At 37.2% G+C, this 16,098-nt stretch overlaps 3 protein-coding genes and 1 long non-coding RNA gene across 5 annotated transcripts; 2 read left to right on the top strand and 2 right to left on the bottom strand.

The window, feature by feature from the left end:
* Positions 1-2,643: 2,643 nt before the first annotated feature.
* Positions 2,644-5,031, bottom strand: LOC145107504 (uncharacterized). Its single transcript, XR_013707883.1, has 3 exons — positions 4,292-5,031; positions 3,233-3,320; positions 2,644-2,807 (listed from the first exon to the last, which is right to left on the bottom strand). It is a non-coding gene; the product is annotated as an uncharacterized LOC145107504 (long non-coding RNA).
* Positions 5,032-5,082: 51 nt separating this feature from the next.
* On the top strand, positions 5,083-6,905 carry LOC145105137 (uncharacterized). Its single transcript, XM_079042269.1, has 4 exons — positions 5,083-5,094; positions 5,445-6,386; positions 6,453-6,524; positions 6,606-6,905. The coding sequence occupies exons 1-4, from the start codon at positions 5,083-5,085 to the stop codon at positions 6,903-6,905; spliced, it is 1,326 nt and encodes a 441-aa protein (XP_078898395.1).
* Positions 6,906-6,976: 71 nt separating this feature from the next.
* LOC145105136 (uncharacterized) lies at positions 6,977-7,921 on the top strand. Its single transcript, XM_079042268.1, has one exon. It carries the CDS (start codon positions 6,977-6,979, stop codon positions 7,919-7,921), a length of 945 nt encoding a protein of 314 aa, XP_078898394.1.
* Positions 7,922-10,250: 2,329 nt separating this feature from the next.
* On the bottom strand, positions 10,251-13,842 carry LOC145107503 (DEAD-box ATP-dependent RNA helicase 53, mitochondrial-like). 2 transcript variants are annotated; one of them, XM_079044395.1, is made up of 8 exons: positions 13,332-13,842; positions 12,765-12,892; positions 11,990-12,401; positions 11,818-11,916; positions 11,509-11,733; positions 11,251-11,412; positions 10,688-11,161; positions 10,251-10,593 (listed from the first exon to the last, which is right to left on the bottom strand). In XM_079044395.1, exons 1-7 carry the CDS (start codon positions 13,710-13,712, stop codon positions 10,700-10,702), a joined length of 1,869 nt encoding a protein of 622 aa, XP_078900521.1. In that variant the 5' UTR covers positions 13,713-13,842; the 3' UTR covers positions 10,251-10,593; positions 10,688-10,699. The 2 variants fall into 2 exon arrangements, with proteins under 2 accessions (XP_078900521.1, XP_078900522.1); XM_079044396.1 differs by having other exon boundaries at positions 10,251-10,590.
* Positions 13,843-16,098: the final 2,256 nt, after the last annotated feature.

The following is a 16,098-nucleotide window of genomic DNA, read 5'->3' as shown; positions in this document are numbered from 1 at the left end:
TATAGTAAAAACAAGTGAAAAAGACAGAGCATGCTCGATGATCTATGATCTCCTACAAGATATACTATGTCTATATGATGATACCAAAAAGATCTTTAATTAAGCATATAATTAGTAATTCGATCGTGATATTAACATACTTTCATATATTTCAATCATAATATGATGTAATATTTGTGACTTGTGACTTGTGAGAAATATTACTTACAATATTAAAAGACAACGTTTGTTCGCTTTAAATGGAAGAAACACGAGATTATAATACCAAGGTTCTAAAACATTGCATTTAATAATCAATAATTATACTCCAGAACAGTTTAACTGCAGTTATTAGATTGTTTATTGTGGTATAAGATAATAAAGTAATGCTAATTTTTAATTAAGATGGCAAGAAACACGATTGTTGATCACCTGTCGCCGCGGCACTGCCAAATAAGACCTAAGAAAATAATTTAATAATTGCAAATGGAAATTAAACTAATTAAAAAAAAGTAAATGGGACACATGAATCCATTCTCAGTGACGCACCACGTGACGAAAAATGCTAATTAAGAAAAAAAAATCCCAATAATATATTTTTAACATAAATATAATAGTTAAACAAAATTAACAAATACTTAAAAAGAAATATTTTAATTTTTTCTCATGTTTAATCATTGCTTTACTTTTTTATATTAATGAAGGATGTTTTCTTTAATAAAGACCAACAATTGATAAGTAAGATAATCATTTATTATTTAGTATAAAATATCAATTTGCTTTTTTTTCTTAACCGGCGAATAAAATATATTGAAACAAAGAAAAAATACACCCCGTCTAACAAGAAACTAGATGAATGCATAGTACAAGACGGCAAACAAGTTGAACAAATTACAATTGAATAAACGGGTTAACAAATCAGTCAATCCATTTTAGATCTCCAATACCACTCTTGTGCTTAACCCAAATGAATGTCAAGGACTTGATTGTGTCAGCTACCTCCGCGAGGATCACCTTTTTATTGTTGAATAGCGATCGTTCCTTGATCTCCAAATGCACCAGAGGGTTCCATAACAGATTCCTAACAGCCAGTTCTTTTTCTTGGGACAGTTTCCACAGCTCAAAGCAAAGTCAAGCATGGCGTGGACCGTTTGAAAATGTACCGTTGGAATGTTACACCACCTTAAGATCCAATCTAGAACTGATTTGGCGAATGAGCAACTTACTAGCACGTGATCCACACTTTCGTCCGCCAGTCCACAATACTTACAAATTTTTTAATCTATAGTCACTCCACGATTCGCCGAAGGGATGCGACCCATTTTCGCTCGCCAGATGAAACATACAATTTTAATGGGGATATCTTTAACCCAAGTAAACTTTCCTGACAGTGGCAGATTTGATGAGGGGCACAGGGTTGCACCGGTAACACCTACTTTTCCGGAAGACAGTAGAAAATTTTTCAATTTTTTTTTTACCTTTTGTGCCACTACGTAAAAAAAATGGCAACTACTATATATATATATATATATATATATATATATATATATATATATATATATATATATATTGTGAGATTGACATAAAAAAAAATTCGAATTTGATATTATTGGAAAAAAGATAAAAAATTATGAATTTTTGTATTTTTAGTTTTTTTTTTTTTTGATAAAAAATAAGTTCTAAAAGTTGAAAAAAATATTGGTTCCTTGGTTCCTTGGTTAATTATGGTTCTCTATTGAACTTCACCCTATATATATATATATATATATATATATATATATATATATATATATATATATATATATATATAAACACATTGAATCAATTAAGCCCCAATAATTATAAGCCCAAACATATTTTTTTAATCCACCTAATATTAGCCCAAAAGAAAAAGAATATGAGGAAATAGCCCAAATAAAATAATTATCCAATTGTCCAATTGGGTCCAAGAGTCCAAGTCTTAATTCTTGAATCACAAAAGAAAAAAAAAATAAACAAGAGCTCGTCTTTTTCCTTTTGTTCGTCCTCAATCCTCACAACCTCACATCGACAATTCTCACATTCTACAATTGACGACTTCATTCTTCTAATCTTCTTCTTCAAGTTCAACCGATAATCCACAATTTCCAAGTGCAAAATTCAATTTCCAACTTCCAAGTGCAAAACAACTTCAATCCAAGCTCCAAACCCTAATGAAGCAAGTAAGTATTTCTAATTTTCTATGGTTTTTGAATTTATAGTTGTAATTGATAAGCAAAATTCAAATATGCTATGGTTTATAGGTTAAAATTGCTATGAAGTTATTGGATATTTGGATGACTTGGTACAATTGCTATGTTATTATAGAAATTATTGTTTGATTAGTTGTAATTTCTATGATTTTTATTGAATTGATTGTTTGATATGTTAAAATTGCTATGTTTTAGGTTTACATGTTATTGTTTGATTAGGTATTAGGTGAAAATTCTATGTTTTATTGAAGTTATTTTTTGATTAGGTTAAATTGTCATGTTTATATAGGTTAAAGTAAGTGGTTTTTTTACCAAAAGACCAAGACTTAATCCTAATGAAAGTGGTGAAGGATGTTCCCAAACACCAATTGTAATATCCCAAAATTCAAGGCAAAAATTTCGTTTTAATTAAGTTATTATATAAAACCATCAGTATAAAAACATTCATATTAATATCTCATGTCAAACCAAAGTGTCAATAATCAAAACATATTATCATAAAACCATAGCAGAGTGTAATCCCAAAGATCTCATGTGCAAAAAACATAGTGTGATGCGCTGCGATCAAGCCGGCTCCTTTCCTTTGACAACGAGTACCTGAAACCAAAAATGTAAACCGTAAGCACGAAGCTTAGTGAGTTCCCCATAATACCACATACCATACACATATAATGAACAACTAGGAGATACGGGCCTCGCCCACACTCATGGAGATACGGGCCTCGCCCACACCCCGCTAGCTGGGAGATACGGGCCTCGCCCACACTCCACTATCTAGGAGATACAGGCCTCACCCACACTCCATTATCTCTGAGATACAGGCCTCGCCCACACTCAACTACTAAACCATAACATACAAGTATCACACAGACAACGAGTATAAACAATTCTATCATACAAGCATATATCATAATCAAACTCAACTACAAGATACGGGCTCTGCCCACACTCCGATACTAACATATCATCTATACGGGCCGGCCTTGGTGCCTTAGACCCGTTCCTACTGGAAGGAAACTCACCTCACACTGCTGGAGTCCCGTAGACACAATCTCACTCTGCTGAAGTCCCGCAAACTCAACCCCAGCTGCTAGATGACAGATTCCCGAACTGTCAACACCAAAATAACACCCAATTAATAATTGGATCCCAACACATAACCATAAGCTCATTCTTTGGATAATTACTACATTAGCCCAAGCTTGACTTATTCAAGCCCAAGACCCAATCCATAGGCCCAAAGTGAACTGGGAATCAAAGCCCAACATATGGCCCAATTTTCCAAATTGGGCCCAAGCCTTTACAAGGTCTTACCATAAGGCCCAACCATTTAGTCCAGTCCAACATTCAACATTCTAATGGACCAATATCACATCATCATACAGGCCCAAACTATGGCCCATTTATGGCCCAATTTTTTCCAAATTAGGCCCAACTACTCATATGGGCTTTACCACCAAGCCCATTAATTATTCTAGTCCATTTGCTTGATCTTGGATGGCCCATTATTAACCCAATCATCAAGACGCCCAACAATAAAGCCAGGTGAAATTAGAGTTTCACATAAAATGATGATTTGGGTTAAGTTTCCTACTTAACCCATTAGGGACTTAATCCTCTAAGGACTTAATCCATTAAGTCCAATATCGCTTAGATTAATCTTTGCCAATGATTATTATTTAATATCTCAAGTTATTAAATAATTCCGGCGTGTGTGTCTTGATTAATTCTCAAAATTAGGTATTCATTGCATTAGGGTTTTCCAAACCCTAATTAAGGTTTCCAACCCACATTATGCCTAATAGCTAAGTCATTAGATCCATTAGGGTTCACTAAGCCCATTAGACATATGTTTGGGCTTTAATGTCAATTAGGGCTTACAAGGCCCATTAGGGTTTTAGTCCCTTGTCCAAACATCCCAACTGAATCACAACACAACTAAGCACACCGCCATCCGACACGGCGGCCGGTGGCGGTAGGAGGCGGCAGCCACCACCCTACGGTGGTGGTTTGAGTTCCATTTCATTATTCCAATTTGTAATTACACTTTACAATGCTAAATCTCAAATAAACACACGCACCTACTAACACACACACATAAACACGGTGGTGCATGGTGGCAGCCACCATGGCTGGCGGCCATGGTGGTTTCTTGACAACTCCGGCCAACAGAAAAGGACCATACACCCGATCACACACTCATGGCGGCGACAACAGCAGACTTGGGATGGCAGCCACCACCTCACGGTGATGGTGGTGATTCCTTTGGTTCTCAGTCAATCAGCCACACATACCAGCAGCCCCAACTCGGAAATGAACTCAATACCCACCTGTGGTGGGCAGCAACGGTAGCAGCAATGACTTGACGGCGGCAGCAGCCTAAAACCCATCCCCGATCTTCGACAGTTTCCCTCCTCGGCCGCCCACGACGTCACAGGCAGTGACTGTGGTGTTTGGGTGGCGAAGTAACAGCAGCAATGTAACAGCGGGACGGCGGCGCCGATCCTTGGTTGTCATAGGGCTCCAACAGCGGCGGCTAGGGTGGGAAACTCCCACCGGATGCGATGCAACGTCAACGAACAGGAGAGGGAGGAGAAAAAGTGAATACGACGAGGCAGGAGGCGGTGGTCTTGTCGTCATCGGCGAAGGGTGGTACGGAAGCAAGCATCCTCACCGGCATCAACGGCTTGCGGTGGCTTCGGCGGTCGGAGAAACGAGAAGAGTAGGGTGGTGGTCGGCTGGGAATGATAGTGGAGAGAGTAGCGGCTAGGGGACTCCGATGATGGCGGCTGCGCTCTATCGGTTAGGGTTAGGGTGGACTGGGGGGTGACGGGTTATATACCCCGATCCCCCGTGAACATAATTTCCATAAATGCCAAAAGTGGTCCCTCCCTTCCCCAATCCTTTCAAAATAAACCCGATAATTACCATTTAGACCCTCAGCCTTAAAATCCTTACAAATTAGGTACGAAAGTTACCAAACAGCCCCAAATATCTTAATTATGACATATTCTGCCCTTCCATCTCATTTCCTTTTAAATTAGACCCAAATAGTTACCACAGAGTCCCTGACCTCATAAATACTTACAAATTAAGTCCGGAACTCACATTTTTAACACCTGACTTCCAGAACTGTGACAATTAGCCATTCGAGACCATCCTTTGATATATAATTATTTATTTTTGGGCTACCATTTGCTCATTAATTAATTTATTTATCTAATAAAGAAACAGGGTGTTACACCAATCACCAATCAATCAATCCTTTTCGTTTCTAATTCTAATGCAACCCCACAAACACCAATCACCAATCAATCAACCCCTTCGGTTTCTGATGCAATTCCACAAACACCATGCTCTAATGAACCTAATGATAATGTTGATTTGAAAGATCTTCCAAAGGACCCGACGGATAGGCCAAATATTACAAGTTACAAATCAAATGTAAGAGATGATGTAAGAAGAGCGTATTTTCTTCAAGGTCCTTGTCAAATAAGGTTACATAAGTTTACAAAAAAGAAAATAGGTGATAGATTTAGAAGATTCGTTCCTTCATGGTTTGATGATTTTGGTTGGTTGGAATATAGTGTGAAAAAGAATAAAGCATATTGTTTATATTGTTATGTATTTGGAGACCTCATGAATCAAAGAGGAGGGAGAGATGCATTTGTTTCCCAAGGTTTTGATACTTGGAATAAAAAAGATGCATTTCGGACTCATGTGGGTAGTGTTGATAGTTTGCACAACAAAGCAAGAGAAAAGTGTGAATTTTTATTGAGAAAAAAACAAGCTATTAATGTAGTCTTGAGGAGGCAAACCGAAGCGGAGGACCATGAATATAAAGATCGATTACGTGTTTTTATTCTTGTTGTTAGACTTTTATTGAAAACCGGTTTACCGTTTCGTGGTCATGATGAGTCGGTTAACTCGGGAAATAGAGGGTTTTACATTGAAGTGTTAAAAGCCATTCGGGAGACTAATGAAGATATTTTCAACAATACTTTAGAAAATGCTCCTAAAAACAATCAACTTATTTCCCCTAAAATTCAAAAAGAACTTGTACATTGTTTTGCACAAAAAGTCCTTTGGAGTATTCGCCAAGAGATTGGTGTAGATGTATTTGCTTTATTGGTCGATGAATCTAGTGATGTCTCAATAAAGGAAGAAATGGCTATTGTTTTGTGATATGTTGATAGTCTTGGCTTTGTAAAAGAAAGATTCATAAGCCTTGTGCACGTGAAGGATACATCCTCTTTGACACTAAAAAAAGCCATAAATGAAGTACTTACAAGCAACAAGTTGAGTTTTAGTCAGGTAACTTTTTTTTTATTTCAATTTAATTTAATTCGCTTTATGTGTAATATTATATATAATATTTTTTAATTTTTTTAATAGATAAGAGGACAATGTTATGATGGGGCTAGCAATATACGAGGGAAATTCAATGGTTTGAAAGCTTTGATATTACAAGAGAATGACACAGCTTTTTATATACATTGCTTTGCACACCAACTTCAATTAGTGGTTGTGGCTGTAGCAAAGAAGCATGATGGTGTTAGTGACTTTTTTGAACAGATTTCATTGGTGGTTAATGTTGTTTGTGCCTCGTGTAAAAGAAAAGACTTACTACAGCAACAAGCAAGAGAAAGGGTGCAAAAAGGCTTGTGTAGTGGTGAACTTGGGGGAGAGGTTTAAATCAAGAGACTACACTTGTTCGAGCGGGAGATACAAGATGGGGTTCACATTTCAACACACTCACTAGTTTAATGAAGTTGTTTGCGGATGTTCTTGTAGTTTTAGAATTTGTGAAAGTGGATGGAGGGTCATTGGCAAACCGTCAACAAGCGTCTGGAATCTTAGCATATTTTAAATCTTATGAGTTCGTGTTTTACTTATATATGATGTATGATATTTTACGCCTCACGGGTACATTATCAAAGCAACTTCAAAAAAAAGATCTAGACATTTTAGAAGCAGCTTCGATGGTTAGAGGGACAATGGACGCATTGCAATCTTTAAGAGACACGGGGTTTGCTAGCATTTTGCCAAAGATATCCTCTTTTTGTCAAACACACAATATTGCTACTTTGGAAATGGAGGATTTTTATGTTGGTGTAAGAAACCGTACGACCACAAAGACCAATAGATTTCATTTTGAGGTTGAAATCTTCAACATGGTGGTGGACATGAAACTTACAGAATATCGGGATCGATTTAGTGAAACAAGCACCCAGTTACTAGAATACATGGGTGCTTTGAGCCCTTGTGATTCATTTGCACAATTTGACAAATCAAAGTTGTTGAAGTTGGCTAAGTTGTACAAGTATGACTTTGATGATTCGGATTTGATAGATCTTGAAGGACAACTAGAGATATTTTATCACTCTTGCATCAAAGATGAGCATTTTACCACTTTGAAAGGAATTTCCGAGCTTTCTTGTTTGATGGTTAGTACGGGGAAACATCGATCTTATCCTTTGGTTTATAAGCTTTTGAAGTTGGCTTTAATTTTACCCATAGCGACCGCAAGTGTGGAAAGATGTTTTTCGAAGATGAAGCTCTTGAAGACCGACTTGCGCAACAAAATTGGTGATGGCTTTTTGAACGACGCGTTACTTTGCAATGTTGAGACCGAAGCACTTGTGAAAGTTGAGAATGAAAAAGTAATGGAGCGGTTTCAAAAGATGTCCACACGAAGAGGACAAATTTAAATTGTAGTAGATAGTTATGTTTTTAACTTTTTATGTAATGAATCGTTTTTTTTTTGTATTAGACGTAATGAATTATTTTTCAGTTTTCAATTATGTTTGACCGGAATTTTTTTTTTGGCAACCCATACTATCAATTCCTGCGTCCGCCCCTGTTGCCTGAGTCAACAGGTTTATGGTTCTCCAATCTGTTCCTGAGAGCACGGGTTGCATAACGCCCGTCTGAAGTTAGTTCACAGATCCATGAATACCCGTAAGGTGTCGATTTTCTGGTGAGGACTTGATTTACTGAAATGTCGTGCTTTATTAACTCTTTAGTCACGCTTGCAACGTTGCTACAGACCCCGGGTAATGCTTTATTAGAAAGGCAATTTTTAGCTCTAGCATTTAACCTGTGAATTCCAGTAATCGCTTTAGCCCAAAGTGAGGTACGGCTCTGCCTGAGGCGCCACCGCCATTTCACTATTAGAGAGATGTTGAACGATTTGAGAGTGATCACTCCCAGCCCACCTAATTCTTTAGGTGTTGTAACTTTCTCCCATGAAGTCCAATGAATTTTCCTGTTCGATTCCTCCCTTCCTCCCTACAAGAAGTGTCTTCTAATTTTTTCCATTGCTTCTATGACGCTCACAGGTGCCACAAATAAAGAGAGAGAGTAAGTGAGGAGATTCCCTAAAACTGATTTCAACAATGTTAGCCTCCCGCCAAATGAGAGAGATTTGGACTTCCATACTGTGAGTTTGGATCTGAATTTATCTATAACAGGCTTCCAGTTCTTCACTAGTTTCATGTTAGCACCAATGGGGACACCAAGATAGTTAAACGGAAGGGAAGAAGGTTCACATCCAAGAGGTTCGGCCCATCTGGAAATCTCTTGTTGAGTTACTCCCACACCGAATACTTTAGATTTATTAAAATTAACTTTAAGGCCCTACGAGACGTAAAAACAATGAAGAATTCTTGCCAAATTTTTAATATTCCGTTTTGACCATTCTCCAACGAACAAAGCATCATCTGCATATAGTAGATGTGAGATCAAAGGGCCTCCGTGTGGTAAATGAAGACCATGGAATAATCCTATTTCACAAGCGGATCGCATAGCTACACTTAAACATTCCATAGCAATGATGAATAAAAACGGGGAAAGCGGGTCACCTTGTCGTACACCTTTGGATATTGGAAATTCTTTCGTGGGATTCCCGTTAACAATGACTGAAGCTTTTGAAGACTCGAGAGACAACATTTGATCCATATGCGCCATTTTTCACCAAAACTCATCTGCATAAGGTTTGAGTCCAAAAATTCCCAGTTTATGGAGTCGAAGGCTTTGTCAAAGTCAGCTTTAAACAACAAAACTTTCTTTTTTGACTTTTTTGCTCATGAATAGATTTCATTTATCATTAAGGGGCCATCCAAAATGTCCCCCCCCCCCCCCCTTCCACATACGCGGATTGCGCTTCATCAATGCAGTGACCCATAACTTTTTTGATTCTCAGGGCAAGGATCTTGGCGATTATCTTATAGATGCACCCAATCAGACTAATTGGGCGACAATCACCTAACTTCAAGGGATCTTTGATTTTTGGAATTTAAGAAATAAAGAATGAACTGCACGACTTATCCAACCTCCTGTAACGTTCAAAATGTTTGACAACAGCTGCGAAATCACCGAATAGTACGTCCCAATATTTTTTTATGAAGTTGAATGTGAACCCATCTGATCCAAGGGCCTTTTCATTCCCACAAGCCCAAACTACTGTTTTGATTTCAAGATAGATGGGAGACTCTAAAGTGCGAGCGTCATCTAGGTGGATTTTTTAAAATGTAGGTTACATAATTCTGGCCTTGATGGGCAGAACTCTTTGAATTTATTTTCAAAAAATCTGACCACCTCCTTTTTAATTGTTGATGGATTGGTACACCACTCTCCATTGACCATAAGACCATTAATTCTATTCTTTCGGTTGTCGTTATTGACAAACCCATGAAAGTATCTAGAGTTTTCATCCCCATCGATGGCCCATTTAATTCTTGCTTTATGTTTCACATCAAGAACAGCTAATTGTTTCACATCAATTTGCTAAACAGGAAATATTATATTTGTGCAAAATAAAATTTGAAAACGGTAATAATATATTAAATAAGGGGTTAGTTTGTGACTTTTGTATTGCACCTTAAAATTACACAAATGGTCCATGTGGTTTAATAAAGTTTACAGTTTCAGTCAAACTTTCAAACAATCAGTCGTACTCGAAGTAATTTGTTTTTCTATTAAAGGATAGTCCAATATGCAACCAATAGTGTTTTGTGTAGTAGAGATTTTCATTAAAAATTCATAATAAAGCTTCATCAACGTATTTATTGTTAACCCAAATAAGTCCCAAAATAGATTTACAGATAGGATTGGTTCCTCTTTCGTCTACTTCACTAAAATGTTAAAAACACCATCACCATGACCATGTTTTTACTAGTCGTATGCTTAATTAATACTAATAATAATAATAATAACCAAAAAAACAACTAATATCATATTGGAATTTGGAAGCACATATCCAATTTGGGGGCTTTCTATTACTCTACCATTTCACCAAGCTTTCAACTCAATATCTCATCCACTTCTTCCATATACGACTTTAACAGCTGCCTTCAATATCATTATCATTCATTCTAACCTGCTAATTATATAAAAGATCTATGTCAGTACTCTATAATAAGTTATATGTGTGTGTTTGTGTATATTGTTCTTAATTTTATAAAAACTGAAGTCACCTTGCAAACAGATTAGAAATCTTTATCTTCTCCAAAACTACCAAACCGACCACCACCACCACCACCACCACCACCAGACCGCGGACTACCAAATCCACCCGACCCAAACCCACTTGACCGGTCCGAACCACCACCAAACCCACCTGACCGTCCGCCACCAAAACCACCAGACCGGTCCGAACCAAAGTCCCCGAACCCACTTCTACGACCCGCCCCACCTGACCGACTCGAATCTTCACCAAAGCCACCAGACCGTCCACCAGAGCTCGGCCCTCTGAACCCACCGCCACCTGAGCCGCCATAACTAGGCCTACCAAAGCCGCCGCCGCCACCACCACGTGGTGACGAGCCACCATAAGAACCAAAGCCGCCCGATCTACCACCAAATCCAGAGTCACCAAATCTGCCACCAGAAGAACCAAAACCGCCACCCATCTCAATTCTTGATGCAGGATCAACAGCAATTGGAGGAAGCTTAACAAATCAAAAAAAGAAATTAGTCCTTGACATGATAAATCTAGAAAAAAAAAAAAGAGGGGTATTTCAGTAATTCTGTAATTTACCTCTGAAAATTTGCATCCTACTTCACGCTCATATCCCTTGACATCTCTCCACTGTTGAGAAGAATACATGAGAATTGCACTTCCTTTCTTTCCAGCACGACCCGTTCGCCCAGATCGATGAACAAATATTTCTGATGAGTTGGGAAGTTCATAATGTATAATCTGAAAATTAAAAAAAAAATGTTTCTAATCAGAAAGTGAAAAAACTAATTAGTTGTGCATATAATATTAAAAATACCAAGGAAAAAAGATTTTGACCAGATCAACATTAGGAACATCAAGGCCACGTGCAGCAACATCAGTGGCTACTAAAACATTGAATCGCCCATCTCTAAACCCTGAAAGAGTTCTCTCCCTTTGATTTTGTGAAATGTCTCCATGCAAAGCTTCACATTTGAAGCTCTTTTGTAAGGCATATGATAATCGATCTGCATCACGCTTTGTTTGGGTGAAAACTATACATTTCCCACCATTCGCATGCTCCTAAAACACAAAAAAAAAAAATGTAAACAAATAATATATAGTATAACAAAATATGAGGAAATTCAATCAGATAACAGCACATACTGTTATTAGTGGTCCTATAAGTGATGGTCTCTCCCGCATTTCTGATGAAATAGAATATAGTGTTATCCCATCAGCCAATTTTTGGTCTGAATCACCAACCTACAATCAAAAACTTGTTATAATAGGAAGTAGGAACAGATGAAAGTAGCATACTAGAGGGTGCATAACATACAAGATCAATTGTTAAGGGTGTCTTGAGATATTTATGGGTAAGTTTGACAATCCAACTTGGCATAGTAGCAGAAAACATCATGGTTTGACGTTCTTTTGGCAAATAATCAAGGATTGTTTCAACATCATCAGCAAATCCAACATTGAGCATCTGATCAGCTTCATCAAGAACTGCAAACTTAACTTCTGATAGATTCAAAGCACCTCTTTTGATCAAATCAATAACACGTCCAGGGGTGCCTACAATCACATCAACACCTCGATCAAGAGTGCTCATCTGGCGTTGAATGGGTGATCCCCCATAGACACACAGAGTGTCTAGATTCGGTGCAGATTCATAGAATTCCTTTTCAACTTGGCGAGCTAGCTCTCTAGTAGGAGCCAACACAATGGCTAATGGATTCCTTCCTCTTCTGTTGTATTTTCACCAAATATATAAAAATGGGTAACTTGAGAGAAACAACAACATACTTTACTCTTGCTACCAATGTAGCAATGGATTTAATTTTTTTACATACAATAGCAATGTACTTACATTTCTTTAACAAAAATAGCAACACAAACTATTTTTCAACTATAAGGAATTGTAAGTATGTTGCTATTATGCTTAAAGAAAATGTAAAACATGCTATTATAGGTATGAAGTGAAGTGCATTGCTTGTGTTGGTAACAAGTGTGGCTATTTCATGCAATTTTCCCAGAAAGATTCTACATGCAATGAAAGTGCCATTTTGAAAAAACAGATCATTAAAAAAAAAAAAAAAAAAGTCCCTCACCCATATTTATCGTTGTGTTTAATGATCTTGTCCATGATGGGAATGCCAAAAGCAAGAGTCTTTCCTGTTCCAGTTCTAGCACGCCCAATCATGTCACGCCCCTGCATTGCTGGCTCCAGCACAGCCCTCTGAGAATTCAAGATCATGTTTTGTTTGTCAGTAGAAATCAAATGAAATTTCATATGATTTATGTATATACAATGCATAGTTTTGACTCTACTCAACTGTATGTATACATTAGTCAAATATAATTAAAGAGCTTTTTGTTCACAAAAAGTAAGAAAAACTCATTATAAAGATTATAACTTTGAAGTCTCCTGATCCAAACACCCCCTAAAGGTTGTACCTTTTGACACTAACTTCCATTTGCAGTGACAATTTGTACTTCGATAAAGAATCAGAAACTGACACCAACTACCATTTGTAATTTCACTTTCCAAAGATGCACAATTAGACATATGAAAGCAAGGTAGCAATCAAACACGAAACTTGATGAACAATAATATGTGAACACTAAAACACAAAAACAGAAACGATAAAGAAAACATGTAATGAATGTTTATTTACCTGAATGGGAAAGAGCTTGGTTATACCCTTTTTCGCAAGAGCCGAGACAATCTCTTGATTAATCCCAAGCTTAGAGATCTCGAGGCCATCGGAAGACGTACCCCTGTCACCGTCGTAAGCGTGATCGGCGGCAACCGCAAATCCCGCAGCCTGTGTTGACACATCGGAAGCCCTGATACTCGCCCATCGTGACCCATGAAAACTCCTCAAAAACCCAAACTTTGGATGGGAAGTTTGAGACTCGCTAGGAGATTCTTTACGATTTGCGGGTGAGGGTGGTGTGGATGAAGGAACGAGAAGGTGTTTGAGCGGGTTGCAAGTAGTAAGGGAAGCAAGGTTAGTGAGTCTCTTGGAAGAAGTTTTAAAGAGGAGACTATTCATTTCTGTAATTCGATTTCAGATCGTCTGTCGCTTCTGTGTGTGTAGGTACTGTGTGAGATGAATAGGGAGTGTAAAACCCTAATTTGAATGGGGGTGAGGGTTTACGAGATGAGAGGAAAAAAAGGAAGTTATAAAGTTATTGGCCTATTGCCAAGGGCGGTGGCTGGCTATAATACTCGGCAATCGGCATATGGAAGATTACACTTTTACCCTCGTACGGTTAGTTTAATGACATTGTGTTTCAAGAAAAAAAAAAAAAAACAGTTTTATAATTGATCCGATGTGATGAAAAGGTAATGGGTTGTTCGATTGAATTAGGGATGAGCAAAGGAACCGACCCGGCTGGAACCGGACCCGGCCCGGGAACCGATGTCGGCCGAAATTAAGAACTGAACCGGACCGCCGGTTCCGGTTCCGGTTCCTACCGGTTCTTGTCGTGTCTTCAATGTTGGAACCGGTCCTCAAGAAATAGCAACATACGGTTTCGGTTGTTGCCGGTTCCACCGATTCCCGATTCCAAAAATCCACAAAAATATTGTCTCGGTCCCGGCCCGATCGGTTCTATCCGGTACTGGTTCCGGCCGGTTCTCCGATCCAAATGCTCATCCCTAGGTTGAATCATCAGTATATTTAGGGGTGTGATACAAAATCAAAACCGAATAACCAAACTGAACTAAATGATGTTTGGTTTATTTGGTTCGGATTATTTGGTTTTTGGTTAATTTGGTTTGGTTAACCGAATAATGATTCCTTGTTTGGTTTGGTTTTGGTTAAATTTTAATTGTTTTGGTTGAAACGAAAAAATCAAATAAGTTTTTTATAACATAGTATTATTTAGTTATTAAATATTAATATTTTATAAATAAATTTATAGATTAGTTACTAAGATTTTTATAACATGTTATTTAGTTATTAACTATCATAAATTTATAATTGTTTTATAATTTATATTAAAAAGCAAAAGCAAATTAATCAAATACGAATTAACCTTCAGTCATTTCTCTCATCTTCATATAGGACTAAAGTTATATTAACCTATCTCTACAACGTGTGTGTCTGTATCGGCTCTTCATGGCATAACATTATGAAAGTTTGAATATAATATGTTATAACATTGTATGTCATAAAATACCTATCATAAATCCTTGTAGTATTTCAAGGATTCAAGCTATTACTTTGCATGTATGTTTATATGTTTAAATACATAAAGTTCATACATGTACATATGTTCATTACTTTGGAACGTACCTCTTATAAAAGCGAGTACATTACACTTTTACATACATATCAAGCTCGGTTTTTATAAACTTTATACAATAAAATTCATTTTGTCTACTGACTTATCCACAAATAAGTTAGGGTTGAGAGTTATTCACATACTTTAGTTAAAGGGCTTTTTAGTGAAACTATATACATTAGTTGAGTCTAAACACTTAACATACCCACACTACTATAACCGTTAATCTTCGGAGCGAGATACATATGTATAGATCTATACTGGGTTGACATCCCTACCTACGGTTGCTAGCTACAACCTCGACCGATCAATCGAAGTGGGTGATAAGTGTTTATAATTGTTACTACAACGTCCAATGAAGTGTTGTAAGGGGTACATTCAGTCACATAGCTCGGTTATAGGACTCACTATAAACATTAACTTGAATCTCACTCTCACACTACAAACCATGGGCTTGGTTGCTTTCAAAATTATTTTAAGTAAGGATTTACTTATGTAACAGTACAGGTTGGTTTTCAAGTATATTCAAGGATTTTTTACAAACACAGTTTTAAGTATGGATTTACTTATACAAAGATACATTTTGGCTTTCAAAGACTCATTGCAAACACTGTTTTGACTATTATTATACATACAAAGAAAATACTTTTTAGACTTATTAAAAGTATTATTGTTATTAGCAGAAAACTTGTAACACTCACCAACCTTGTGTTGACCCTCAAAACTACATGTATTCTCAGGAAATCAATAAATAGACATTCAAGACGGAATGGATTACAGGTGGCCTATTTTACTTGTTGTTGTATTATATGCCTATCTGTTAAGGCAATTCGTATACTATTATTATCTGTAAAAACCTTGTATTCAAATATCAATATGGAATACACATATTATTTTTTTTTATTGTTGTACTTGTGCTATATATTCAGTTTACATGTGATCCATGAACTTAGTCGCACAGCCTGACGTGTTCCGCAGCCTCGGTCGGGGGTGTGACATCATCAACATTCAAACAATCATCTATATTCACAATACCATATGCATACGAATCATTAGCAACATTATCATAATCAGCTACTTTACTTTCACAATCAAAAGTAGTTTCGTCCACTAATTCACGTTTGAAAATTATGAACGAAAGTAGCTTCC

Source organism: Lactuca virosa, chromosome 4 (assembly GCF_052849685.1).
Source record: "Lactuca virosa cultivar CGN04683 chromosome 4, Lactuca_virosa_CGN04683_v6, whole genome shotgun sequence".
Lineage (NCBI taxonomy): Eukaryota > Viridiplantae > Streptophyta > Magnoliopsida > Asterales > Asteraceae > Lactuca > Lactuca virosa.
Note: the sequence above shows the minus strand (reverse complement) of the source record. Positions and strands in the feature narration are given on the sequence as shown.

Bases quoted from the DNA above. Each gene is read 5' to 3' on its own strand.
- LOC145107503 (XM_079044395.1), bottom strand. From the start codon at position 13,712: ATGAATAGTCTCCTCTTTAAAACTTCTTCCAAGAGACTCACTAACCTT. The intron at 11,734-11,817 runs GTATGTGCTGTT...TTTGTGTTTTAG, and splicing joins TTATAGGACCACTAATAACA to GAGCATGCGAATGGTGGGAA. The intron at 11,413-11,508 runs GTCAAAATCTTT...TTTAATTTTCAG, and splicing joins ATGTTCCTAATGTTGATCTG to ATTATACATTATGAACTTCC.
- LOC145105136 (XM_079042268.1), top strand. From the start codon at position 6,977: ATGAAGTTGTTTGCGGATGTTCTTGTAGTTTTAGAATTTGTGAAAGTG.
- LOC145105137 (XM_079042269.1), top strand. The intron at 6,387-6,452 runs GTTTTGTGATAT...GTGCACGTGAAG, and splicing joins TAAAGGAAGAAATGGCTATT to GATACATCCTCTTTGACACT. The intron at 6,525-6,605 runs GTAACTTTTTTT...TTTTTTTAATAG, and splicing joins ACAAGTTGAGTTTTAGTCAG to ATAAGAGGACAATGTTATGA.